The sequence below is a fragment of the Euwallacea fornicatus genome, chromosome 15 (assembly GCF_040115645.1).
Source record: "Euwallacea fornicatus isolate EFF26 chromosome 15, ASM4011564v1, whole genome shotgun sequence".
Taxonomy (NCBI): Eukaryota; Metazoa; Arthropoda; class Insecta; order Coleoptera; family Curculionidae; genus Euwallacea; species Euwallacea fornicatus.
The window spans coordinates 1909403-1936949 of NC_089555.1; the positions used below are offsets into that span (position 1 = coordinate 1909403).

At 38.0% G+C, this 27547-nt stretch overlaps 7 protein-coding genes across 13 annotated transcripts; 3 read left to right on the top strand and 4 right to left on the bottom strand.

Moving 5' to 3' along the window:
• Window positions 1-747: 747 nt before the first annotated feature.
• Window positions 748-15813, top strand: Gyc88E (Guanylyl cyclase at 88E). Of its 3 annotated transcripts, none has more exons than XR_010732827.1 (16): window positions 748-1328; window positions 6330-6508; window positions 6844-7125; window positions 7667-7872; window positions 8301-8424; window positions 8521-8659; window positions 10288-10414; window positions 10466-10670; window positions 13388-13534; window positions 13715-13847; window positions 13896-14366; window positions 14432-14642; window positions 14697-14892; window positions 14951-15088; window positions 15140-15502; window positions 15568-15813. XR_010732827.1 is itself a non-coding variant. In XM_066290522.1 (15 exons), the coding sequence occupies exons 2-15, from the start codon at window positions 6341-6343 to the stop codon at window positions 15275-15277; spliced, it is 2685 nt and encodes an 894-aa protein (XP_066146619.1). In that variant the 5' UTR covers window positions 748-1328; window positions 6330-6340; the 3' UTR covers window positions 15278-15813. The 3 variants fall into 3 exon arrangements, 1 of the variants encoding a protein (XP_066146619.1); XR_010732828.1 differs by having other exon boundaries at window positions 15140-15412; XM_066290522.1 differs by having other exon boundaries at window positions 15140-15813.
• Window positions 15302-17136, top strand: LOC136343662 (GILT-like protein 1). The gene is made up of 4 exons (XM_066290543.1): window positions 15302-16244; window positions 16390-16521; window positions 16571-16894; window positions 16943-17136. Exons 1-4 carry the CDS (start codon window positions 16161-16163, stop codon window positions 17057-17059), a joined length of 657 nt encoding a protein of 218 aa, XP_066146640.1. The 5' UTR covers window positions 15302-16160; the 3' UTR covers window positions 17060-17136.
• On the bottom strand, window positions 17105-21684 carry mael (maelstrom). Of its 4 annotated transcripts, none has more exons than XM_066290529.1 (13): window positions 21425-21684; window positions 20751-20946; window positions 20161-20350; window positions 19948-20103; window positions 19762-19892; window positions 19573-19713; window positions 19403-19522; window positions 19141-19353; window positions 18947-19081; window positions 18813-18885; window positions 18240-18335; window positions 18047-18186; window positions 17105-17373 (listed from the first exon to the last, which is right to left on the bottom strand). In XM_066290529.1, the coding sequence occupies exons 2-12, from the start codon at window positions 20874-20876 to the stop codon at window positions 18080-18082; spliced, it is 1488 nt and encodes a 495-aa protein (XP_066146626.1). In that variant the 5' UTR covers window positions 20877-20946; window positions 21425-21684; the 3' UTR covers window positions 17105-17373; window positions 18047-18079. The 4 variants fall into 4 exon arrangements, with proteins under 4 accessions (XP_066146626.1, XP_066146625.1, XP_066146624.1 ...); XM_066290528.1 differs by having other exon boundaries at window positions 21371-21684; XM_066290527.1 differs by having other exon boundaries at window positions 21080-21684.
• Window positions 21685-21986: 302 nt separating this feature from the next.
• Window positions 21987-24646, top strand: LOC136343659 (uncharacterized). Its single transcript, XM_066290531.1, has 7 exons — window positions 21987-22254; window positions 22524-22697; window positions 22893-23047; window positions 23102-23218; window positions 23277-23519; window positions 23575-23730; window positions 23782-24646. Exons 1-7 carry the CDS (start codon window positions 22224-22226, stop codon window positions 24004-24006), a joined length of 1101 nt encoding a protein of 366 aa, XP_066146628.1. The 5' UTR covers window positions 21987-22223; the 3' UTR covers window positions 24007-24646.
• A 235-nt stretch (window positions 24647-24881) lies between these two features.
• Window positions 24882-26429, bottom strand: Prx4 (Peroxiredoxin 4). Of its 2 annotated transcripts, XM_066290541.1 has the most exons (6): window positions 26329-26429; window positions 25913-26086; window positions 25737-25854; window positions 25449-25688; window positions 25236-25401; window positions 24882-25178 (listed from the first exon to the last, which is right to left on the bottom strand). In XM_066290541.1, the coding sequence occupies exons 2-6, from the start codon at window positions 26064-26066 to the stop codon at window positions 25131-25133; spliced, it is 726 nt and encodes a 241-aa protein (XP_066146638.1). In that variant the 5' UTR covers window positions 26067-26086; window positions 26329-26429; the 3' UTR covers window positions 24882-25130. The 2 variants fall into 2 exon arrangements, with proteins under 2 accessions (XP_066146638.1, XP_066146639.1); XM_066290542.1 differs by lacking the exon at window positions 26329-26429 and having other exon boundaries at window positions 25913-26212.
• Window positions 26430-26560: 131 nt separating this feature from the next.
• Window positions 26561-27256, bottom strand: LOC136343664 (protein YIPF3-like). Its single transcript, XM_066290544.1, has one exon. The coding sequence runs from the start codon at window positions 27254-27256 to the stop codon at window positions 26636-26638; it is 621 nt and encodes a 206-aa protein (XP_066146641.1). The 3' UTR covers window positions 26561-26635.
• LOC136343667 (protein NCBP2AS2 homolog) lies at window positions 27252-27543 on the bottom strand. Its single transcript, XM_066290548.1, has one exon. The coding sequence runs from the start codon at window positions 27541-27543 to the stop codon at window positions 27283-27285; it is 261 nt and encodes an 86-aa protein (XP_066146645.1). The 3' UTR covers window positions 27252-27282.
• Window positions 27544-27547: the final 4 nt, after the last annotated feature.

Here is a 27547-nt window from a genome sequence, read left to right on the forward strand (position 1 = left end):
AATTAGCATTAATATTCCACAGTGGCAGCCATCTAAATTGAGTCGTCGTTTGAAACCTTCATCACGTAATAAAAAACAGCAGAAATTAAAATTTATAATAGGCGAAGCCGGTGTAGAGGATAATTGAAGTTGGACTTAAGATTTGAATATTAAAAGCACATTATTGGTGGATTTGAATAATTTTATAGCTTGAAACCACTGATAAGGACAGCGAAAGAAGGCGCCAAGCCGCAGGACTTGTCCCTCGACATGGCCTTCCTTCCCCTTATCGTGCCGCATATAAAGGAAATTAATCCAGAAGCGACTTTATGTACTTGGGGTCTTTAGGCTAATTGGGAAACAGAGCTTAAGTGGATTTGAGCATGAGTAATGGATTTAAAATAGCTGATGCTCCCGGTTAACGCGAACTTTGCCTCTAACTTTGAGAAGCGATGTCGATAGGAATTTCGGCAAATTCTGGGCTGCTGAGCTCCGTGTCTCGATAATGAATGGTGATAACTCGAATAAAGCTCTATTTGCGATCGTTTCGCTGAATTGCCTTTAAAGTGGCATAAATGTTTTCTTGTTTAACACCGCACCAAGCACGAACAGTAAACCTACAACGTTTATGGTAAGCGGCAGCCGCTTTTAGCCAGATTGGCTTTCCCACAGAGCAATTAAATTTGAAAAGTGGTCGTAAACCTGCAACGCTCGCAACATCGAGACTCATCCAACCTCAAAGGGACCCCTATTTCAAAACGTCAAGGAAGCCACGTTCGTTCGCTTTATAGCTGGCCTAAGGGTTATTACGTTTAATCATGACACTTTCAGCTATTTGAAATCAGGACTTTTAAATCATTTTTATGAGTCGAAAACTTAATTTAGCACCAACTCAAATACTAAAATCAGCCACCGCTTTGAAACTTCCTAAAAAAAAAACTCTGCATGTGGCTTTCAGCACCTGATCAAACTCAGGGCTGACAAGGAGGGAAGATCCGACGAATGCGCGTTAGACAAGGCTAGCGATATGCCTTGGGGTGGAAAGGAGCCTTTGCTGAATGCGAGCGCGCGCTCTCCTCGTAAAAAAGCTCGCTCAGCTTGCGGGCAGGAGCTTTTCCGACCAAATTTTCAGTGTCAGTTTTCGTCCGAATTTCGTGTGAGAAACACATCTGAGCTAATCCCTAATGGAGGGCCAGAAACACGCGGATACGTATCTGTGCTGCCACTTCTTTGTTTTATTCAAACGCGACTTGAATTTCTCGTTCTAGAAGAACTTTGAAGGTGTCGAAACTTGACTGCCCTGAGTGGTCATTTAGGTTTCATTCACTATCAGGAGGGATATCTAAAAGGTGAGTGAAAATGTGATACTTCCCGTGAATTTCTTACAGTTTATTCTCTCAGAGATCTCGCCAACGCTAATTCCCGTTTAAGGGACTAATATTGACCAACACTTTTTCGTTCAGAAATCAGAGCTAAGTGAGATTAATCTCGTAATTTGCAGCCATTCATCAATTGATTTCCCGTTAATGGTATAGTTTTAGCTCAATTGTGGCTGAACAAGGGCTGGTTTTACTGGATTTGATAGCACCCCTGTCTTGCCATTAAAGCGCGCTCGACTGAGAGCAAATATTTTATTATGAATTTATTATGAACCTTAAGGAAATTTCCGGCCCTAAATCAAGTATCAAATGGGAACTTCAATAGTTTTCGATCAAATTATGACCAATTTCCCGTAACGATCCAAGACTTAGATAAGTGTAAGTTATCTCTCTTTAGCCGGTTCCAATCTCGTTTATTTTACGGATTGCTTTGGTCGCATAAAGTGGACTTGCCAGCCACATGTTCTCTTTTCTTCACGATACTTTGAAAACTTTCCAAAAGTCGAACTGTTTACAACCGAAACTATTTATTAGTTTCGTCAGGAGTAACACATCTCAAATACGTTTTCGGACATATTTCCTTCAAATAAGGCACGACGTGCACCTTCTGCAAAGATTCATTGAAAACTTCGACAAATGTAATTGAGATAATGGAAAACTCGGTAATTTGAAGCTTTAAAAAAAATGCCTCTAAAGGCAAAATTTAAGTGTTATCTTTGTCGATTTTTTGAAGCTACGAAGTTGACTTTTTCACATGGAACGCCCTATGGATTGTGCAATTTTTTGAATATGTTGCTCATCAAGATTATTTTATTATAGCAATTCCTATGCCTGTGCCAATGCTTTTTAAAAAGACTTTTTGACATGATTCTCTTTAGGCCTCGGAAATCCAATTTATTCACAGCATCCCCGATATATTATTGAATCTTAAGATCCTACCAATCCGAAGAAACATTTCTGTAATGCACTTTCCTATAGCTTCATCATCATATTTCAATCCATTTCCGAGTAATCTGGGCATTCATGAGGCCATGACGTAAAATTTTCTTAAATTATTTTCGCTCAATGCGGGGCTCAAAATTCCCCTTTTTTATATAGAGCACCCAGTATATTATACGGTTTATTGAATTGCCCTTCATTAGAGTCATCTTAGCTTTCGGGGCTTATAACAAGGGCACGTTTTCAACGTTCTTTAAAAGGAGTTTTTGACATGATCCTCTTTAGGCCTCGAAAATCCAATTTGTTCGCACGACACCCCATATATTATTGAATCTTAAAATCCTAGCAATCCAAGGAAACATTTCTGTAATACTCTTTCCTGAAGCTGTCTCCATCAATTTCCGAGTGATCTGAGCATTCGTGGGACTATGATGTTAAATTCTCGTAAATTATTTTCGCTCAGTGTGGGGCGCTAGAACAGCTGTTTTCAATAGAAAACCCAGCATATTATGCAATTTATCGCATTATCCCTTATTAGTAATTTTAGGTTTTCAGGTTTATAATGAGAGCACTTCTAACTGTTTTTAAAGGGAGTTTTCGAAATTTTCCTACAGCCACATTTACCGATTTCCCAATCGGATCTCGATCAGTCAGTAAAAGCAAAAAACAGCATCTCAAAAAGATTTTTGATTCAACAAAAATATACGAAATTTGCTAAGAACCGAACCTTTAAGCTGCACCTCACAAGTCGGACTTATTTATATCCGCTACACTCGCTCCGTGCATACCATCACCTGAACTTATATCGGCTCGATAAACATAAACAAAGGCCTTTGATTCATGATATTACCGACAAGACACATAATAGTTTAATTTTCAATTAGCCATCAGTTGGTTGATGAATGGACGCGAATATCAGGCCATTAAGTACGTTTTCGTTGGATAATGGGTTGGACGTGCTCAGATTGACGCACAATAATAACAATCAAAAGTTATATAAACTTAAAATCTGATACGTATGGAAGATGCGCATTGACTACAGTATTAGCCACTGGGAGATCGGCAATAGTGCAAATTATATATAAAATAAATTTCCTTCCTTCCTCCCTATAAATAAAAAAAAAAATTCCCTTGAGCTTTTCGTAGGTCCGCTTGAGTATGTGTTCGGGCCCAATTTACGCGTGATTTTAAAAATGTAAAAAACTGCTTGTTGCCCTTTCTCGGGAAACATAATATGTCTTGCAACCCTTCAAGGGACCGAGGGCCTTCGAGGCCCAGGTAGGACCCCGATATTTAAGAGCGTGCCGATAAGCGGCTTGAGCTCTATCCCAAGTACATCAGACGGAACGCTTTCGTGGACATTAAAGCCGAATCGATTTGGTAACATTAAAATTAAAATTTCAGTTAAAACTGCTCTTAACTCAATTGTCCGATCGCTTTCATAAACGGAAAAAGTGACAATGAAATCTAATTAATTTCGCCTCAGAATGTTGTCTCTAAAGTGTTTTGTCACGAATTTCTCGCGTGCGAATTGTGTCTCCTTTAAGTGCCTTTACCTCGCTCAAACTTCACTGAATAGGACTAATTGGCGCCCTTGAACACTAATATGAAAAAGGGCGATTAAGGGCGATGTTTGTGTTTGATCAGCGTGAGGTCCCACGCGCGCTTTACTCAATAAGGAAACGAGAGGAATTTAAGACGTTAAGGTGGGAAATCTGGCTGCATCGCTTAGGAATTTATGGATGAAAGCGATTTTCTTCTAAAGAGATTGGGTTTCGAAACAAAGCTTCATAAAGCCAATGAGAGTGTAAAATCTCTGAATTTCTTTTTTCCATTAAGCTGCTCGCGGGCTTTTATGAGATATCCGTCTATCCGACTCGAACTCACTCAAAGTCAATACTTCCCTTTTAAGTCTTATTATCTGCAGTTTTTATTTAATTACCACCGTAACGAGCTAAATCTGGAATATCTACCAACAAAAGCGAGCTTCAAAAATTTAATTTGTCACCCCCTGGTTTCACGTTTCCGGACCGTTTGGCCTGCCCCGTGAAACTTTCATCGGTCGGGAATCGTATGTAACTTTATCATTATTTATGTGTGTATGGTCCTACAGAGAACTTCAATCAAATTTTTCATGTTATAACTGGACCGAGATTGGGCGAATTTTACCCTGCAAATTTACTGGTCGAGAAAATCGAATTGAAGGCAAAAACTTTAAATTAGTTTCTGAGCCGGTGTCAACGAAAGGTTGGAGTGAACGATTATTTATTCACATTCTCAGTTTCAGGGATTAAATTCGATACAATAGCTGAAAATGAATTTATTGTTTGCGGGGAAACCTATGTTAACAAGCCTTGGGGGCATGTCACAGTCGAATGTGGGCTGCGAGTTTTCGAATACTTTTCAGGGTGTCTATTATGCACGTAAATGCGTGCAAAATCCAATACCTCCAATATTCCTTATCTGCTTGTCACAGAAACGGATTTATACGCATACCACAAGCATATTCAATACACAGATAAGGATTTAAGAGGAAATTGATACTCCTGTTTTCCTCTTGGGCTGTGATAATAGGAAGCACGTCAAATGGAAATCACTGCACATAAGATGGAAAAGGTGGGATCGTCCCTGAGAATCAACTTTTTTCAGCGGCATCAATGCCCAAAGGTTAAAACAACAGAACCATAAACTAAACTTTCAGCACGACGATCGAAAACACGAGTCCGAAATATTGCTTCAACTTCAAGGAAACTTTCCTTCTACTCCTGCGGCACATAAAGTTGCCACTGTATATTGTATTACAGTATAAAAGCGAAAGAGCTTTCCTTACTTTCGATAAGAGACCTTTGATGTGTGGATGCACCTGAAGGCCGAAAGACACTTTTAGATAAAAATTACATTACTGACTGAAGCACTAACACACCTGAAAACCCCAAGTCCTGACCCTCATCAGGTGTATCGGTCCCAACGGGTCGAAAGAGTGGAGCTGAGGGCCAGTGAAAGTTTGAGCAATTGTGTGGCTAGATAAGTCTAGAGATTATTTTTTCCATTAAATTACAACTCGGCGAGGATAATGCGTAGCCACATTTATACAGACTGAGAGTTACAAAACATCACGTTGCCGTGTAGCTTATTTACTCAACTTTTTAGCCAATAATAAGGCGAGATAAACGGTGATATACCTAGGTGTATACCCTAGTTACCAAGAAATCACATATTTTAGCAATTAAGGAATTGGTTTGACCCAATAGGGCGAACTGAGTTTGAAAAAACGTAAAAGGCGCATTCACCATTTTGTCTACAAACACGCGAAAATACTTTGTTATATAACAAAACAATCCTCATTTGTTGGGTGTGGAATATTCCGGCCAATCGTAAAATTACATCTGAATCGGCAAAATCTTAGTTGCATGTCGGATTGTTGTGCGAAACTTGGAATCTCGATCGGTAATAATAACCGAGGTGGGATTATGTGCAGATTTATGATCTCTATTGAGACTGGCCAAGCAATAAAAGAAATATAAGATCTGGTTGCACGTTCACCGGGCACGGCCAGATTGATGCGTTTGCGATATACAGGGCGATTAGGAAAATCGACATTGTTTTCTAAGATTAGAGCTTGATGGTCAGCTAAATCAGGCAAGCGCCGCCAAATTTAATACGGTTCGGATACAACGTTGCCAGTTTTTATCTACTTTACGAGATATTAGGAAAAAATCAAAACGATGTCTCGAAGATAAATAAAGAATTGGTGATACTACAAGAAAATTTTGATATGAAATTTTGTTAACTTTTTTGGACTTCCATTCTCGTACTAATAAAGTTTCTCTTTCTAAGTTGGTTCCCTAAATAAAGGTCCTATCGTAGATTATCTAAATGTGGATCTCAAAATTTTGTCCGTACTTAGGAGGTTTTTTTTTATCCAAAGACGGTTTCATGTTCCGACTATATAATTTCAAAAACCCATCGAGGGGCTTTTTTTAACGAAAATATCATGACCTAAATAACCCCACTTTTTTCTTTCTTCTCCAGACAAATGAGCGATGTACGGATTATTAATAGAAAACATGTCCGAGTACATCAAAGCCACGTACGGCGAAGACAAGTGGGAGGAAATTCGAAGGGCTGCCGGCGTAGACCAGCCCAGCTTCAGCACCCACCAAGTCTATCCAGAAGGACTAATTCCCAGGTTATCCAAAAAGGCTGTTCAGGTAAATACTCATGCCAAACCAGGAATTTACAGTGTCTGAAAGCTTACGTCTGCATTATGTGCGCTCGAAAAGCTTATGCGAAAATAGCGCTGTTAACCTTCATTTCACCTGTTGATGGCCCTATTCATCCTGAAATCGAACTGAGTCGGCTGCTCTATTCGCGTAGGAGTCTAAAGAGAAGGAAATTGTCGGTTTAAGTTCTTTTCTCTTTAGAAGACATTTGAACATGCATCAGCTGGAAACTTCATCTTTTCGCGAAACTTCTAATGAACCGCCGATTTAGAAGTTTCCAGCTTGTTTTCCTTTCAGGCACGTGTTCACATCTAATCTTTCAGATATTAAAGGTCAGCGAAAAGGAGTTCTTCGACCAAATGGGAGTGTTCTTCATTGGTTTCGTCAGCCAGTACGGTTACGACCGCGTTCTCTCGGTTTTGGGGCGACACATGCGAGATTTTCTCAATGGACTTGATAATTTGCATGAATACCTCAAGTTCTCTTATCCGAGGATGAAAGCGCCGAGCTTTATTTGCGAAAATGAGACAAAACACGGGCTCACATTGCATTACAGAAGCAAGAGGAGGGGCTTCGTTTACTACACAATGGGGCAAATTAGGGAGGTGCGTATTCTACATTTATCATTCTCAGATAACAGTTAATAATCACCGTGGCCGATGTTAAAAATCAAATTATTACGAAGTATTAATTAATATTATTGACCTGGAGGTTAAAGTCAGATAATTAAAAGTAGATCGTTGTAAGATGAAAAAGAGATAGAAAGGGATCGGCAATAAAAAAAAATTATGTGTAGGAGCGGTACAAAGCAAAAGAGGTCTTTTAATTGGTTATTTATGAAGATCATTCATTGTACCGACTCCAGTAAAGGTATGAAGGACTAGAACAAGAAAACGGAAGGAGAAAAAAAGACAAATTTATTTTAAGCGACTCAACGCAATTTCGAGGCAAATAAATTTCCTTACAACAGCAAATCGTGGCAGAGATAGGATGTAAAAAAAAGAGGAAAACCTCCCTATAAAGTGATTTTTTGCGAATAAAAAAACCTTTCGCCAGCAAGTAATTTGTACGTTTACCTTCACTTCACTACCACACCCATACACACTGTTACTCGACAATCAACGTAAATCATATTCGGGCTTTCAGGTAGCCAGACACTTCTATCACAAAGAGATGAAAATCGAGCTGGTGCGGGAGGAATTGCTCTTCGATATGGTTCACGTGACCTTTCAGCTGACCTTTGACAATAGGGCCTTCACTTTGGCCTCTCTCACCATGACTCGGGAGGAAAAGCATCTGCCCATTAGCGCATCGGTGCTCTTCGAGATATTCCCGTTTTGCATAGTGTTCGGGTAAGAAACCACTGGGCGCATTCGCCATTTAATCCAGATTCGTGCCGAGACTCTCGTTTTAATAATTACTAAACGATTATTACTCCAATAAAACCAATATATATTATTAATTTTGTGGGGCATCCGGTTTAAACGAATTCTAGTTTAAAGGAATAAAGTTAGCAACCGGAGGAAATTACTATCGTTTCGAAATTAAAACCCGACCGACTTAGCCAGTCATTTTTCTAATTAAACATTCGTCCCGTGAAGACTTCCTCTACAAATCCCAGCTTCCAACCAAACACGTGTATAGCTAATTAACCCTAAAATCGAAACCCGCTTTGGGATTTCAATAAATTCCCGGTCTACCACACAAAGGGCGGCTGGTTTTTCCGTGGCGAGGGTCGCTTTAAAACACGGGGGATTAAAAAGAATTAGCTTTGTTTCAGATCGGACATGATAGTACGCAGCATAGGAAATTCATTAATGGTAATATTGCCCGATCTCCTGGGTAAGAAGATAACGAATTGGTTTGATCTCGTCCGGCCCTTGACGGCCTTTAAATTCAGTTCGGTGAGTAGATATTTCATTAGCCAAAATGGCTTCACATTTATCCCGTAGGGGCCCAGAAACTGGGAAATTCCGATTTGATTTTAAAGTTTATTTCAGATTCTGAACAGAACTAACAATATTTTCGAGTTGGTGACTGTAGAGCCGATATTAAATGACAGACCCTCCGACAGACAAGAACTGATGCTTAGCGAGGAAATCGATTCGTATTACGAGGAGAAAAATCTCCGGCTGAAAGGTAAAACTCGAGAAAACAGGTTTGTTTATTATTTATTTAAATTCCACATCAAAGTCTTGCTCTCACCGCAGATTGTTGTTTTCATCAGTGAGAGCCTTAAGCTTCTTTGCCTTTCGTATTTTCTATATTCGACGTTGAAGCATTATCTCTGCCCACATCCGACGTTTTACAACTGGAAATTTTAGAGGGCAAATGCGTGTTTTGTTGCGCCAGCAGTAAAGGGTCGAAAATCCCCAAACTTTGTTCAACAATAAATACGTAGCTTGCTATGTTGCTACGGTAATGGTCACATCAGCGAAAGCGAATTTTGTACATTAATTAAGCACCTCGGGCTTCGGCAAAAATTGCCGTCGCACGACTAAAATTCAACTTAACCATGAATTGATTGGGAGGTAAACAAGGAATTCGAAAGCCTTCACAAACAACGATAAAATCCGGCCCGAAGGAAGGTCCAGGCAACGAAGGGAAAATGAGAGAAACATCGGAAAGTAAAGCTCGACAAAAATACCTAATGTATCTGCATGGCAGAGAAGTGAACAATTAGATCTAAGATGAAACTTGATGCACATTTCATTGCGATGTTCGGCAATGTCCCGTGGACATTTCGGCAAAAGAAAATCTTCGATTTTCAACGAATCTTTCTGGGCGGGAAAGGCAAACAAAGCCGCTTATCTGAATTTGCTTGGGGGCAATTTAAATGGAATTCGTGTGCGAGAGTAATTCAAAAGAGACAACAATTAGAGACAGGCGTATAAACGTAGCAGCTGAGGCTCTTGCAGGAATTGAACCGATAAAGATGCCTGCGTGTGTAAGAAATCGTTGCCGAGTTTTTCCATCACAATCTGAAATATATAATTTTCTTTCAATATTCAAGACTAAGTGGGAACGGAAATTGAAGGGAATATCTCTCAAAAGGGAAATTACACTCGTACTTTAATAAATTGTGAAATGAATTGCAACTGGGATTTTCTGAAAGGAAGGCCGAACAATATTTCCGGTCACAGAGCCAGACTCTTGTTGTAAATTCGCGATTTTGTGTTGATGCAATTTAACTCAACTTCATAAATTTAAAATTGCCTCAAATTCATGTGCTTAAAATAGTTTAATTCAAGCCATTCATCACTTCATAACTAACCAGATGGAGACTTTCAGCCTCTAACTTTTAGATAATGAGAAACGCAACTCCTGTTGAGTGTGTTCCGGAAACTTTCAACGGCACAAACTTCATGAAGTTCGGAGACAAACTTGTTGAATCTTCGAGGGAAAAATGCGCTCGTTGCTACTCTCGATTTTCATAGTTAATTAAGAAGGGTTGAAACTCGCCGTGCAATTTTCATCGTTTAAAGGGTTGAACCGCGTGATTATATGTCTACTCTAACAGCAGCCCCATTCACAGTTCAATTAACATTGCCAATCTATCAAGGTTGGGGTAAAATTAGCGACCAGTGAATGTGGTTTTGCAGCTCCATAAAGGCCAAATTGGCAAAGTCCTATGCCTCGCAGCGGTAATTTTGATATCTCTCCTTTTATTCATTTATTATCCCGTTGTAACTCGCACGCCCTAAACCGATTTTCCTGTCCACCATCATCAAATCGGTCCGCTCCTAACCCGCCAATTTATTCTCCAGGTCAGATGATTTACATGGACAACTGGAAAATGATGATGTACTTGGGCACCCCTGTGATGCCAGATCTCAACTCCCTCATCAACTCCGGGCTGTATATCAACGACCTGTCCATGCACGATTTTAGCCGGTAATTGCACCTGAGGGCCTTAGCCTGAGCTCATAGGCAAGCGTGTTTCAGGGACCTCATGTTGGCAGGCACTCAGCAATCGGTGGAACTGAAGCTGGCCTTAGATCAGGAGCAGCAGAAAAGCAAGAAATTGGAGGAGTCCATGAGGAAGTTGGACGAGGAGATGAAGAGAACTGATGAATTATTGTATCAGATGATACCAAAGCAGGTGGCGGATCGCCTCAGGAAAGGGGAAAATCCTATAGACACTTGCGAGGTAAATTTCAGGATTAAATTTGTTTGCGCAAAGGAGCAAGCTAAAATTAATTTCCTGGCTTTAAAAGCAATTTTTCGCGATTTTTCCGGGTTTAAGGGTCTTAATACATTTTCAGGCGCTCCTCTCGAGAATTCAAGGAAATTTCTTGTTATCATATTGATGTCGCGTTATCCTATATAAAGTCCCTTAAGCATGCTAAAATCTCAATTTACTCAGACAAATACATCTGTCCATGAACATAATTTCCAGATAAATCTCTGGGCACTACACACATACGTCCGAGATAAATTCTTTTCTGCTCTAAATCGATTTAGACCTTATTTGGCGTCAGTAAATGTTTATTCGTCCTTGGCTGAAACCCTCATGAAATATTAAAAATTGGGACACTTGAGGCAATATTAGTAAAAGCCTGCAGCCGTTCGCGAGATCTAATAAAGGAACATGTTTCATTATCTATTTTAATACCTTCCTGCCCTGCTAAGCCCTGACATAATCCACAGCTTTTTGATAATCGTTCTTGCTGTTTCAACGCAATCCGCTCCAACTTCATCCCCGAGCCTAAACCGTATTGAGCCTCATGAGGTACGTCCAAAAAGTATATAATCTCCAAGGAAATATTTTTAAAAATACATGAAGTTGAAAGAACAGTATATATTTAATACGTTTTTACTTACAACATGGATTCGTTCAAATTATATCCCACACTGTTTATTTATTCAATTTTGCTTATGGGCGCAAAAGAGAATAAACAAAAATTAATCATTTTATTCGTCCAATAATATAAGATCACTGGTTGTTTTCTCTCTTTAATGGTCTCCCTTGTTCGTACTTGTTTAGTTTTTATAATTCTACTTCAGTACCGTTTTCAATTCCACACGCTCCATTTCGTAATTTTGCCAGTTTATAATGGAAATTTGTTAACTCCTGAAGAAGGCGAACAAATAAAAATTTCACACGAATTGAAGTGGTAAGAAAAAAAGATGGCTGTAAAAAAACTAGGCCGTTAGAAATATTGATTGACAATTTCATTAGCAGAGGTTGCAAAACCTACTAAAAGAGAAAAAACTGGGCACTCCAGGACACTGCCTAAGCGAGATGAAAGAAGAATTTTCAGGAACGTTGTACAAGAAAATCAGTGGAAATTATATACGAATTTCGGTAAGACATATGCAAACAAACAGTTTGAAATGTGCTAAAGTGCTCCAAGTTTATGATTTACAAGAAAAAAAAGAACACTTTTTTTTTTTTTTATGTGAGAAGGGCTTTTGCAAAACGAGTCGTGTCCTGGTTACTTTTCAGATTCGAAAAAAAAGGTCAATCTCGAAGAATCAGATAGTCGAACTTACTACTGATGCGGTTTGAGAAGAAAAAAACAATTTTCCCAGTGCCAAGAGGGTGGAGGCTTAGTTATGACTTGAGCAGGGTTTTCTCTCAAGAGCTGGGCCAATATCACTTTCCTATCGCGTAAAATAAGCGCCCGCAATCATACAGGCCTTTATAACTTTTTTTGTTTTTAAACTCAGAAAGTTGAAACTTAGAGGGAAACTGTATGAAAATAAAGCCGATTGATTGACATTAACGGTATTTATCTAGCATTTCCGCATATCAATTTTCGATTTCTAAACGACCTAATGCCCTATGGATTTTTACTTTTTTGAAATCTATAAGTTATTTTAGTCTAAAAATAAGTAATTTAAAAGATATATATATATATATATTTCTTTTGTGGTTTTTTCATGTCGAACTACACCACTGAGGCACAAGTATTAGGCATAATTTTACGTCAGAATTATGTGCAAAAATACTGATTCGTCGCTTGATTGAGTACTTTTTCTGATATAAACAATTGAAATACCAAATGACACCTTTTCCCATTTTTTCCTGAATTTTTTTATATCAAACACAACGTATTTTCATTCAGAACTGAACCATTAACTTATTAAAAACGTCATCAATCATCAAATATCAATCAATCGGATCTTTTTTCGTATAGCTTCCCTCCAAATTTCAACTTTTTAAGTTCAAAAATATAAAAGTTATAAGGGCGGACCACCATCTTAAATCACCCGGTATATCTCTCCGCAAAGGCAACCCTTTGCCCCTAGGCGAATTTATGGCAGGATCCTCGTATAACAAAACCAAAAAATGGTATGTCGGCCACGACATTAATATTACGGAGTGGCCCGCGAAAAATTCAGATCTAAACCCAATGGAAAATTTATGGGGACATTTGCCTCGCAAGATCTACGTACGATCAGGGACGTCGCCAGTTTAGTAGCACTGAAGACCCAAAGAAAAAAACTGCTGACAAGAGTTATGATATTCCCCTTAAAATTTTCCAAGGGTTAATCGAAAATATGGAGGACCGAATATTTAACGTCATACAATGGAAAGGGGAACCATGGAATGGTGAGGGTATTTTAACCAAAATTTTATGTGGTCTTATATTTTTTAACAAGAGTTTTTCATTTTGCCGTTAAAAAAATGTTAAATTATAAAAAGACCCAAAATCTATGAAGTATTTGTGTATATTCCTTGTCTTCGAGTCTTCTCAGATAAGTTATATTTATATATTTTTTTTTATTTATCTTAGGGAAAAACTAAGAGTGGTCCTATACTTTTTGGACGCACTTTAACGCTTCCCCCCCTACATCTCCAGTGGGAATTTGAGTAACTTGCAATTAATGAAGTTGAAAATAAACACTTTTTGCTTCCAGATGTTCGATAGCGTGTCCATCCTCTTCTCGGACGTGGTCACCTTTACCGAAATTTGCAGTCGAATCACCCCAATGGAAGTCGTGTCAATGTTAAACGGCATGTACTCCATTTTCGACAGACTCACCGAACGAAATCGCGTCTACAAAGTGAGTGTCTTGAATTGATAATATTAGCCCGTGATCAAGCACCTCTGGCACCTGCAAGTATCTAAGAAAGTTCGCTTATTATGTAAATACAACTAACTTTAGCACAGAATCACTATTTTGCTTGTTATGCTTTTCCTGGCGATTCAACTGCAATCCCTCTTTACACGCTGCCGCGTCCAGGTGGAAACCATTGGAGATGCTTATATGGTGGTCAGCGGAGCGCCCGCTAAAGAGGGCAACCACGCCGAAAGGGTCTGCGACATGGCTTTGGATATGGTGGAAGCTATCACTGATCTGAAGGACCCTTCTACTGGTAAATCTCAATGATTCCAACCGTTTAAAATCAAAAAATCTTTTGTAGGCCAGCACCTGCGAATTAGAGTGGGAGTGCATTCAGGAGCTGTGGTCGCTGGAATTGTCGGTCTAAAAATGCCACGATATTGCCTCTTCGGAGACAGCGTTAACACAGCTTCAAGGATGGAATCCTCGAGCGAAACCATGAAAATCCACATTTCCGAGTATACAAGACAGTGTCTGCCTCCCTCCTACAAAGTGTTGGAGAGGGGGGAAATTCAGATTAAGGGCAAGGGGGCGATGAAAACTTATTGGTTGCTGGGCAGGGAGTGCAGGACGCCCATTCCCAGGCTGCACCAAAATACTATACCGACATCGCAAGAAATCATTCTCAAGCAACCCAATAGCCCCAGTTCGACGACTGGAAGTACCAAGGATTTGTTAGGAAGAGCGGCTGTGTATTCGCCCATAACTTTCCAGGATGTGGCCAGGAGAAGTATTGCTAGTTCGCCGGTGAAACATACGTTGAATAGCCGAGGTAAAGATATCCACAATTTCACATTTCTGACCAGAAATTCGGAGGCAAATTACAATTTTTCCCAGGAAATCGATCCAACTCTGAGGGGGCTACAGCCTCCTGGGACCCTGCCCAATATTTTGGCTCCCCCATCAGCAGGAGGGAAACCGGAGAAAACGAAGAATGGCAAGATGAGGGTGGTAGTAACAGACCAAGCATTGCAAGCTCCTCCAACAATTCCGCTTTTCCCACTCTGTACAAATCTGTTTCGACGCTGAGTATCAATTTCGAGGATAGGTAGCTCTTGTTCCACGCCATGCGAGTAAAAAACCGTAAAGTTTGATTTTTCAGCCATAAAAAAGCCATGGAACTCAATATCCCATTGAGCAGCAGCAACAGCTCTATCGACTCTCCCACTCCCACGCACACTTCCGGAATTCTGATAAAACACAAGGAAATCAATCATGTGTCCAATGCAAAGGAAGAGACTCCTATCAAGAAAGTGGAAATCGACGACGTTCCTATTGAGATCGAACCGCAAAAAAGCGTATGTAAAATCAGTTGGTGAATATCAGGAGGGAAAAAATGATAATTTCATTTGTCAGAGCGGCTGCAGTCCTTTGGACACTCCAGAGTTCGGGAGGGCCATGTACAAATATGCAAAGAGATTAGGAAAGCACAACAAAGACAAAGAGATCCCGGAGTCCAAAAGCGATAGCGACATTAAAAGGAGCGAAAATCTGGTAAGCCCGTGAGTTGTGACCTTAAGGAGAGACGTACAACAGTTGTTTCAGGTAACAGGTTGTCTCTCCACCAGCAAAAGCCAACCGAACTTCAGCAAGTCGCACAGCAGACACCATCAGCAGTGTTGTTCGGGCTTTAGTTCGTCAAACAGACACAAACTGCAAAATAACGCGTGTGGCATACTTTAAGTTAGGCCATGTTTATTGTTGAAAGTTACTTTTGACCAAAGAGTATATTAGTTTATTAGAGCAATCGTTGTGTACAGAGTTCGGTTATATGAAAGCTTATGAAGAAATAACGGCACGGCCAGTCAGTGATACAGGGTAAACTATTAATTATATACAGGGCGCAAATACAGTGGCAATGGCTCGGATATTTGCCCGACTCTGTACGCGTATTTCTAAAACAAAAAGGTATTTTCGTATCATTCGAAACAAGGGTTACGTATTAGTTTACAATAATTTATCTCGTGTAACAGGTACAAAAATAATCTTAACAGGAGTACAAACGAATTATTTCCCGAATTGGGGCAAACTCACAAGCATCTCAACTGTACCCCTTTAGTCGTGTTAGTATAGCAACACCCGGAGCACATTTAGCCCACAAACATCGTTAATGTAGCAAACAATCAAAACATGTTGTCCTTAATCAAAAAAAAAAAAAGAATGTTCATCAGTGATGTGTAGATGTCCCATTAACAAAAATACAAATTTTATTTCATAAACATGCTCCTTTTAATCCCCAACCTTGCAGATGCAAAATCCGCTTTCGCGAGGTTAAGCGATATCATTAACAATCCTTTCGTAATGACAATTTGCGTGTTAATCGGGTGGGACCTTATGCGGATCAAGAACGTATAGCAATGAGTATTTGGTTTAAAAATGGTAAAACGAGTGAAAGTATTGACCAACAAAGTCACAGCAATGGAGCTGCTGGTTCTGAGTGAATTGGGCCCGTCGGTTGTGGCGCAAATGTGGTTTAAACCAAGCGGAGAGATCGTTTGCAAAAGGCGGCAATATTTTTCAAACTAAATTCCATTTCTGCTTTTAAACGCGGATTAGTCTTAGCATCATGTGGACAAACGAGCAAATAATTATCACTCTATGCGCTTTGAGTGCGAACTTGGTGTGTTCGGTACAAGACCGTATTCCTAAGGTAAGAGTAAACTGCACGCTGCGAATTTTAACTGCAAGCTAGTTAGAAACAGAGCCCTCGATCTTACCCTAATTCCTACGAAAAATAGCTTTAGCTTAAAGTTAACAGCAGCTTAATAGTATGGCCTTCAAGCACCAAATATTAGGTGAACATATCCGTATACTTCGAGTCGCTCTGCCCCGACAGCCACAACTTCATAGTGAACCAGCTGTACCCTTCTTGGGACGACATTCGCGACTACGTCAATGTTCGGTTTGTCCCCTTCGGCAAAAGTACTGTAAGTACACCAAAATGCACGTAAACCCAACCACTCAACTTCGATTAAGAGCTTAGAAAATGGCACTAAATTTGCCTGCCAGCACGGCTCTAATGAATGCAAAGGAAATAGGATTATTTCCTGCGCTTTGAGTAGACTTCCCGATCAGGATTTACAAGTCCAATATCTGCGGTGTTTCATGGATGTATACAAATACGCAACGATTGATGAGGAGGAAAAAGGACAAAAGTGCGCCCAGATTTTGGGGCTCGTCTTTGAAGAATTTATGCGGAACTGCTATCAAACGAAAGAAGGGACTCGTCTGCAGTTAGCTGCCGAGGAGGACACGAGAAAGGTCGGCCCGAGATTTGTCCCTACAGTGGTTTACAACGAGGTGAGAAATAGTGGAAAATTTGAAGAAAATGTGAAAACTTCCTTGCAGGTATTCGACCAGCAACTTCAGGACGAGAGCATAGAAAACTTCAGGGAAACCGCCTGCAAAGTTATTCAACGAAATACCGCGGAAACGTGTGCTTACAGGGCAGTAGTACACGCCTGAAGCACTAAAGAGGATTTTAGTATGCAAATAAGTTAAATCAGTTAGTGTTGTGTATCAAAATATATTTTATCAAATAACCACTAACGGTCGATAAAAACATTTTAACCTAGAACAGAAGTAACAAACACATACAAAACTCTGCGAAGAAGAGAAACGTTTCGAGCTTCAAACTACACTAAGAACGAAAGTAATGAGAGAACTCTTAAACGAAAACACATTTCAAACTTTGCAGAAACTTAAGAAAAATATTTAATACTAACTGAGGTCTTAGATTAAGAGCAGCAGCGCCAATCAATACTAAGGTAAGCGATCACCTGGAATTAAAACATGTAAAAACATCTGGTGCAAGTCAGTTTATATTAGCAACACGCTGGTGTTCAACAAGAAATCGTGTTTTAAGGCAAATCTGTTGGATACAGAGATCAATACAGTTTTACAACCTTACAGAGTGGGGATACAAGGACTCTTTACCGTCCGTCCTAGTGAATCATTATGCATCTGAACTAAAAATTATACCTATTATTCCTATTTCTTATTAACGAAAATCATCTTTTATACGCAAAAAAATGAATTTACTTTAACTTATTATAGCAACTATTGGTAGTGTCGATATATCTTGAAAAAATTCCAACATACCACTGTGAAATGATAAACACCGCACTGCTGTAAAATCAACAGCACTAAACCTTAAAATCAAATTTTCAAGCGGGTACACGCGTTCCGCTAATACAAACCGACTCACCCTGTATATATAACTTTTTCTACTAATAAACACTGTGGTATAATCGAATATCTTGCGTTGATTATAACTATGAAAATTTATATCAGAAAATACCGATTCAATGACAGTGCTCATTTTAAGTGTATTTTGGGTATAGACATTCAATGAACGCTTTAATATCAAATAATAGAACTTTAAAAACGACAGATTAACCCAAAACAATACCGAAAGCAATTCGAAGTCTACAAAATATTAGCAAAAATTACCTTAAAGCGCATTGTCATATCATCACCATTACTTTATTCTTGCCCACCATGAGAGCCGAGTTTCCTCCATTGAGGTCGCCGAACTCCTCTGCCTGTTCCTAGAGCTGGAAAATCCAGGGTCGAAACGTTTTCAGCTTCCTCTAAACACCAAAATATGTGATATTTGAAAAATTATGAGAGAACAATTATGTACCTGGTAGAGTCTGAGAGGCGCTCCCAGAGGCCAATTTTCGTGTACCTCTGCCCTGACTCAGTGATAATTCCGAGAAATCATTTTCAAAGGAGTTTGCTGGAAAAACATGATGAGAAATGCTTAAATCAACACATGAATTTTGTGAATACTGAATCCTCATATACGTAAATGAATGCCGTTCTAACGGTGTTCCTGTGAATTATTTGCTAAAATAGCCAAGTGATATTCGCACAGGCGTGTTTTTGATTTGATGTAGTCTTGACAGCTCACATAGCGGCGTGTGAATCACACGAATGTTTCAGCCAATCATTTGCAGGGGCATCGTTAGAACACACTTATATTCATACCTTACATTTAGAATTTCTGTTTATTGAGCACAATTTAAATATGCGCGAACGTTATTTTCATACGGTTCAAATTAAAAAATATATACATCTTACTATCTTTATATTATTTTCAAAGCCCTTAAAATGCCTTTTTGATGCTTACAAACGTCTCATTAAGTCAGTAGTGCGTAATATATTTCATGCTGCATATACACACACAAGAATACGTTATTAAAAACGAACTTACACAAACTTGGATTAACAGCACCCACGTAACTTTGAGCAAAACCTGAGCGCTGTCCTGAAGTATTGGAAGAGGTCTGCAAAAAAATATATAAACCACTATATACTAATACGTCCGTAGGGCTTTAAAGTTCTTACTGCGCGTCGGTCCAATGACGGGAAATTTTCATCAAAATTCGAAGTTAAGGAGTTTACACTAAAAACGCTGCTCGTATTTGACTCAGTCTCCCACACTTCTGAATTGGCATCCGAATCAAATTCACTGTCGTACTGCTCCAGGACAATGCAACATAAATTTTCTTACACTTTCAGCATTCAATTATGTATTATACCTTTCGAGAATGCCGGCTCGACAGAGAGCTGCGACTGCTAAAACCGTCATGCGAACTTGCAGCCTTTGGAACTCTCGATTCTTTGGGGACATGTTGACCGCTGATAAGCTCGATATTTAGATCAGTGCAACAATTATCACAAATTACGTAAGCATATCTGTGCACTAAGGATTTGCTGCAGTACACTGGATGCGAGTTGGAGGAAGAATGGTACTGCAAAACTTGAATTTAGAATGTTTTCTTTTTGTGTCATGAGACGTACTTTGCAGGCGATGCCTGGTTCATAAGCATATATATCTTTCTCTAATTCTCGGTTACTAAAAGTCAGAGATGGCCACACTTGGTCATCAGCTACAATATTTCTTAAAAAATACAACATCACCTGCAAAAGAAAATGTAAAAAATATAACTTTTCTGTTTTTTAGCGCTCACTTGTAAATCATAAACTTTAAACATGTTGGGGGCATCCTCATAATCTGCTGCCCACGTATTCAAAATATTTTGAACAACCTTGGAGTATGTCTTATGGGCATACAAAATGGGCATATTTTTGCTTCCTTGCGGTTTGCTCTTCTACAAATTACGCTCTAAAACTGCATTAAAAACAAACAGACTTAATACCTCAATAAATAATTTCAACTCATAGTAAATCGTCTCCATATTACTTTTATCATCATCGAACGGTATGCTGATCAAATGCGTTTCTTCTGAATGTTTTTTAGCATCGAATTTATACCCGATCGGAAGCGGACCTGGGGGAAAAACCTACACTCAGTAAGGCTAATAAATTCATAAATCTTAGCACACCTGGCTGTACCATGCGGTGAAACACGTTCTCAGGTTTCACGCCGTCTTTAAGATCGAAGGCCAACAGCGCTATTTCGGCAGGCCAGAAACGGTCCTCCGCCCCCAAATAGCAGAAAATATTGCAGTGCACCAGGAAAAATGTTCCTGTTGCCAACTCTAAAATTAAGCAAAACATAATTTGATCAAAGCTGTAGCTAAAATCGGCAAAACTACCGTTTCTAGTATGAGCTAATGTCAATAAGTTTCTAATTTCTTGTCTAGCATTGCTCTCGGCTTCTTGCTTTAGATGCATTTCATGAGTTAATTCATCCACTCTGCGACCATCACAAGTCAGCTTTGGTTGGCCGCCTTTAAGGCTTCTCGCTCTTTCCTCATACGGCCTTTTTTGATCTTTGGACATTTGCTTAAAAAGTACGGGAGTTTATGAAATAACTTTGAAAAACTAAAACGTGCAAGCTGTACTTGCACGTGACCAGGATTGGTATGTCCGAAACGATTGTGTTTGTAAAACCGGTAAAATACATAAAAAATTGCAATTCTTAAAGGCTTTCAATGTGCCTTAAACGACGTTGCCAAACCATTTTTGGTTCCTAAGATTTTACGAATTAACAAAATCAGATTAAATGACCTTATTTCCACTGAATGTTCCTAATCCTGCATGAGTATGCACTAACTAGAGTTAATTTTTTTTTAATTCATCACAGTTGATGGAAAAATTCAATTTTCTTCTTATTGTAAAAAAAATATGAAGGAGTCGTTTTGCAGAAATACCTGGGATAAATATGTATTACAGATAAACTTACAGTCCAAAGTGGACCTGCTGCAGCAATGGCGTCCTTCAAATTATTATACTTCCGACCAGGTGAACTCATAAGCTCTTGAGAAAAGAGTATAAACGCATTAGCTTTTCCATGTTTTTTGGGTGCCATTTTAGCTTTTTGCAACTCCTAAAAATTTGCTATGTGATACGATAGCAGGACGAGCCTCTTGAATCGGGATCTGAAATTGTCTTTCTATAACCAAATTTTAAATGTGGTAACAATAAAGAGAGAGAATAATAGATTCTGGAAAATTGTTACTAAAAACTTTGCTTTTTTTACAGCAGAGTTATTCTACTTGCAATCAAACTTACCAGCTTATTTTTTTTTATTTAAAAGTATTAGACGTTACTTATTTGCCCTTACATTTAAACACACCACGTTACATGAAACATGAACTGCTAAAAATCTAACTTTCAATCAAAGTGCTGAGCGAGCACAAATCAACCGACACAAATAAAATCAGTTTTAAAAAAACGGACTTTTTTAATAGCAGAAAAAGGGCATTCCAGCCAAGCAGCTGATTTGTGTCAGTCAATTTTAGGAAAGGCAAGCAAGAAATAAAAAACGGGGTCTCTACTTTTAAAGTTAAATCGTCTACACACATAGTTAGGAGGCATTTATGCGACTTCGTCGACCAGGCAAGGATCAGCAAGTACTTTCATCAGGTTCGAGCGATTCTTAAGGGAGCAGTGTTTTGCGTCTCGCCCTTGGGGGCCGACGTCGAGTGCACAGCTGCCAAGATTGTATCGAGGCTTTGATAAGTCTTGGTTGCATCCAGGCTGCGAAAGAATTTCCCATCGCGTCCTGCAGTGTATCCAAACCACTCTGGGATGATTTTTAAACAGATTTTCACAGCCTAACCCTAGGTGGACGTAACTATCGCTAAGATCTGACAGGAGCTAGTTCGCCATGTTTGATTTTAAAAAAGTACCTACTTTTAAGCCATTTTGAAAGGCATCCAGCACATCTGTTTTAAAGAGTAGAAACGAAATATCGCTATCAGTTTCAATGTTATGTAAATGTAAACTAGTTAAATCCATATGGACTTAAAAAACCAACAATTTAGTCCGGCTAATAAAAAAAACAAACCTAACCTAGCCTTACCTATTTAGAAATTATCTTAATAATTCCCTAGTCGAGTATCATTTCGTCCTTGTCTTTCGAATGAAGTTTTACAGACAAAACAAGATACGCATGTTTCCACAAGATAAGGATAGAGCTGAAAACAATTCTATAAGTGGCAACGCTGTGAGATTTCCTGCTGGCCATTTTCCACTTATTTTTCGTAATTTTCAATTTTCAAATGTTATTACGCGGGTTAAATTAATGAATAAGTTTAATCACAGTCGTATCCGGCGAGCGATTTGTGACTCATCAATTCTACAGAAATTATAACGTAAAACATTCCACTTCCAATCATATTTTATTGGTTCTGCACGGATTTCTTCTGAGAATATGGTTCACCCAAAAGTTCTCATTTTGGGAGGTAAATATGGGTTTTTTGACTAAAACTTGCATGTTTTAGATGAACTTAACGAATGCTGATAAGTATCCACTATTTCCCAATCAACAACCTTATGCGAGGAATTCAAAACTGCAGTCTGTAAACCTGCCTGCAGTGACCCTAACTTTCTTATATATACTTATTAACATCCCATGCATACCTACCCTTCAAGCAGCCTCTAAACTTATTTCATATGTTGTTTTTGATATATAACATTGCTTTATTTCAGTTTATTTTATTTGCTATTTTAGGCTGCGGATTCATTGGAAGAAACTTTGTAACCCATTTGCTCGATAACAATATAGCAAGTTCAATTACTGTAGTTGACAAAGTGCCCCCTCAAGTCGCATGGCTCAATGACATCCACAATGCTAGTTTCAAGAATGATTTGGTTCATTTTAAAAGTGCAAATCTTATCAATCCTGGTAAGGTTAATGGACACACAATTCAAGGAACAACACATTTATCAATAATTCTTCAAAGTTATTAACATGTTGCTGCATATCACTTGCATTGTAATTAATTTGAGGACATTGATGAATGTATCAACGTTGGACTAATTTCTTATAAAACGAAATGCTATCCACTATCATTGCCGGAATTTCATGTTTTAATTTCAGAATCTTGCAAAAATGCCTTTAGTCTTCCAGATGGGTCCACTTGGGATTTAGTGGTAAATTGTGCAGGAGAGACTAAAGCCAGCCAAACTGACCCTGTTTATAAAGAAGGTATCCTGAAACTGAGTATCAATTGTGCCAGACAAGCTGCCTTGCAAGTATTGTATAACATTCTCCTATCTCTTAAAGAAACTTTACAGATTTTGTTCCAGAATGTAGGTAGATACATTGAATTGTCTTCCGGAAACGTAAGCTCATCTGAAAAAACGCCGCACAAAGAAGACGACGCTTTGGAACCTTGGGGATTTGTTTCTAGATGGAAACTTGAGGTTTATTTTAAGTTTTCCATGCAATTACTAAATTTCATGCATTCATTAAACCTTCTAGGTAGAGAAAGAGCTGGCCGACATTCCAAATCTACGTTACACAATAATACGTTTGCCCTTGGTATATGGTATTGGTGATAAAAACTATATTATGCCGCGAATTTTAGCAGCGGCTATTTACAAGGAATTGAACAAAATCATGAAGCTTCTATGGAATGAGGCTTTAAAAATGCAGACAGTGCATGTAGAAGATGTCTGCAGAGCAATTTTATTTTTATATGAAAGGGAAGACACTTTAGGAAATGTACATTTTAATTTCTTATAACGTGTTTTGCGTCTAATTGGGAGTATTGCTGCAGGTTTACAATTTAGTTGATGATGGAGATACCACACAAGGACTCATATCTAATATTCTAGCAGAGTTATTTAATGTAAAAGTTGACTATTATGGAAAAATAGTATCAGCTTGTGTGGATATTGAGAGTGCTGTTGAGGAAGCTAATGACAGACATTTAGTAAGTTTAGTTGATTTCAAAAGTTTGTTTCATAAAAAAATTCTATAATAGGTTCCTTGGGCAGAAGCTTGCCGAAGAGACCACATTGAAAATACCCCTCTTACCCCCCACATGGATCCAAGCCTATTACAACATAAACATTTAAATTTAGACGGCAATAAACTTAAAAATTTGGGTTTTGTTTTGAACGTTCCAAAACCCACTCTGGATAAATTTAAAGAAATCGTGGATGATTATGTCAAAATGAAAGTATTCCCCATTTCCCTGGCTTCTTAAGACTGGCTTAAGCAACTAAAACCCTTAAAGGTTTAGGTATAATAAATATACTTGGTGATATTACCTTGTCAGGTAAAAAAAAAAATGATAATAGCAAATAGAGGTAATTTCAGATTTAAACTATTAAAAGCATTCCAAAAACACGCTTAAGAAAATTGTGTGACTTGTTTACATTCAGTCCTGCCCTTAAGTGTCTTAATTCTCATTGAATAGACCCTGTGATTGTTGACTAACTACTCATAATTATTTAAATGTTGTCTGTTCTTGTTATAGAAATGTGGATAGGAATTAGATTCTTGTTGATGCCATATAGTAAATTCTGTTTGGAGTCTAGTTCCTGCTTCTAATTGATTGAGAAAAATATATTTTTAGGTACTTAGTTTTGTAACAAACTATTGTTCCCCAGTACTTACTATTGTAATTGATACATTCCATAATGTTTTATATTAATATGTATAATGGTTAAAGAAGTCCATTATACCAAGCTGATATTCACAGAATTATTTCCATTTTACATGGGTGTTATTTACCTATTTAAATACTTTTGTATTGATAAATTTATTGCATTTTGCTCGTATTTACCTAGGAATTGCCTGGCTCTATGTTTTGACAAAGTTGCTCAATATATGTATTAACTTATGGTTTTTACTGGCTAATAAAGTTATATATAATACGGATACAGAAGCTTTGTAATTGAGTCCTGGCGAACCCCCTACCCCTTTTTTGACTCCATGTGAGCACTTCTGCAAAACAGTGTAAGAAAGGCAACTCTGAAAGAAGCCTCAAATAAGTATATATTAAAATTGAAACATAGAGTTCAGTCCTCTACAAAGAGAATTTTTAAAGTATCTCATCCCACATTTATAACTAGAATATAATCATAAGAAAAATATATTCAAAAAAGTTGGTTTTTGAACTAACAACTGTAGATTATTACACTTAAATTGAATAATAGAGTATGCAGAATTAGTACAACATACAAAAATCAGTCATAGATAAACTAGTTTTCAATTAAACATATTTGTGATGTTTTCAGTATACAAATTTCAATTATAATATCAAACAGTCCTTATTTACGTCGAAAAACTGGAATGCGCACATTTTGTAATATTTCCCCATTGAATCTAATGTTTCTGGAAATACTTTTGTTTCTCCACAGGGTCTGGAATAATCTGAAACAGAAATAGCAATTCCTCACTAATTTTTCTACCCACAACCACAAATCTTACAGTATCCTGGCCAGGCTTCCAACCTGCAGGACACACTTCCCCATATTTGTCTGTGTACTGGAATGCTTGTACTAGCCTTAAAGTCTCATCCACACTTCTACCTACAGGCAGATCATTCATGGTTATTTGCCTGACGATGCCTTTAGGATCTATTATGAAAAGACCTCTGAAAAAAAAACTGATAAACACTGAAGAAGCTTTTGTTAAGCTCACCGTAATGTGTGCCCAGCATCCTCCAGGAACACTCCATAATCTTTGGAGATGCTATGACTCAAATCAGACAAGAGAGGAATATTGATTTTGCCCAAACCACCCTCTTTTCTTGGGGTGTTGATCCAAGCCAAGTGTGTGAAGTGAGAATCAACAGAGCATGCTACTACTGCAGTGTTTATTTGCTTGAACTCATCTACTCGGTCACTGAAGGCTAATATTTCAGTTGGACATACAAATGTACTGAAAACAGGGTGATAATGAAAAGAAAAAGTGAGTAGTGCTACTCACAAATCAAGAGGATAAAAGAAAAACACCAAATACTTTCCAAGGAAGTCTGTGGATTGTAATTTGGTGAATTCTCCATTTACAACTGCAGTGCTTTCCCAATATGGAGCATGTCTGGAAACTAAATTGTAAAATCTATTTCAAGTCCGAGTAATAGTTATGCATTATGATTCACTTACTGACAGCCTTAGTAAATTGTAATTTATGTTGAGCTTTTTTTAGTGATTCTGTATGAGGATATACAGTTCCACCTGCATACTTAAAACAAGATTCCTCCTCAAGCTGCTGCCCGAGAATCATGCTTATGCCAAGCACCAAAAGTAGAGTTTTCATGTTTTTTAATAATCAGTTGTCTGAAATATGTGTCTATATACACGTGGAATCGTTTGTATCAACTTGGTGGACTAATCATAAAAAAATACATCTAAACCGCAATTCATTAAGATAAGAAATTTCTGAAGAGGCAAATTTTATAATACAGTAAATAAAAATTTAAATAAATATAGATTAAGATTAAACAGACATTTTAAGGGCTCCGATGTGCCGATATACGGTTTTCTGATTATTAACATTATTTAATTTTTATCGTACTCACCCTGTAATTTGTTTAAAAAATTCAAAATATTAAAAAAATTTAAACTTGCTTCTATTAATCCAAACATTAAACGTCATCGATGGTCAAGACGTCAACGGTTATTTCTCACAAACGCTACGATTGGTGGGTTTTATTGAAACGTCATCAAGTATGCAATAAATTTCACAAACGTGTACTGCTACATTAGGAACACAGAAAAATTTTAGTAAACGTCACTAATAATACACCACAATTAATTTATAATGAGTTTATTGCGAAAACAAAATTTCCATACTCTTTTAAATTCTTATAATAATTTTGTTTCACATCAAGAAAATGTCCTATGCATGAATCCGAAATGCAAATATATCAAAAACAAAATATTTACCGTTGAAATGGTGCTACAAACCAGCAATCTGGCTGCAGGCACTGGTATGGTGTTGAGGAATACTAGAATTAATCTCAAAGAACTAGCACCTGCAAATACTACTAGAGAACTAAAAAAGAAAGCATTGCTCGTTTCATGGAACAATATAAAAGAGAGTAAAAGAGTAAACAGATGACCATACAGAGAGTAACCTAAAAGGGAAAAAGTTTCACAAAAATTTACGCTAGATCTGCCTAATTTTGCTAAAATGAAACTGAATAAAGGCACACAGGTATAATAAGTTAACATAGATTCTAAGGGAGTTAGTGCAATTTTAATTTTTTTGAAAGAGTATCCATAAATCAGCAAGGCATTTAAGGAAAATAAAGCTAATAAGGGTCCTAGGAAGTCTACATGAACTTTTCGATACTTTGAACCAAAAGGTGGCATAAAAGAGGCAAAGATCCTAAACAACAAATCTGCAGGTGAAACCATAAAGAGGCCATAGTAATTCTCATATTGCTTATGTGACTTTTTAATTGAACGATCAGGTGAGCCAATAAATATCACTGAGGAAGACATTATAAAGAAAATTTAATGTAGTAATATCACTGTTTCATTTTCTTTTGAATGTTCTCATGAGCCTGTTTCACCTGTTTTTGCAAAGTTACAGAAATATCCTTCATAAGACTTCTAAACTGCTCAGGAGTTAACTTTTCATGCAACCTGTTTTCTTGTATAAAGTTTTTGCCAGTGAACATAGCCCGCACAACCACCTGTGCAGCTTTTCTCATAGGATATGACTCACTTAGTCTCTGCACTAAATGTTCATTGTTGGCCAACAATCTAATTATGAATCGAAATACCATGCCT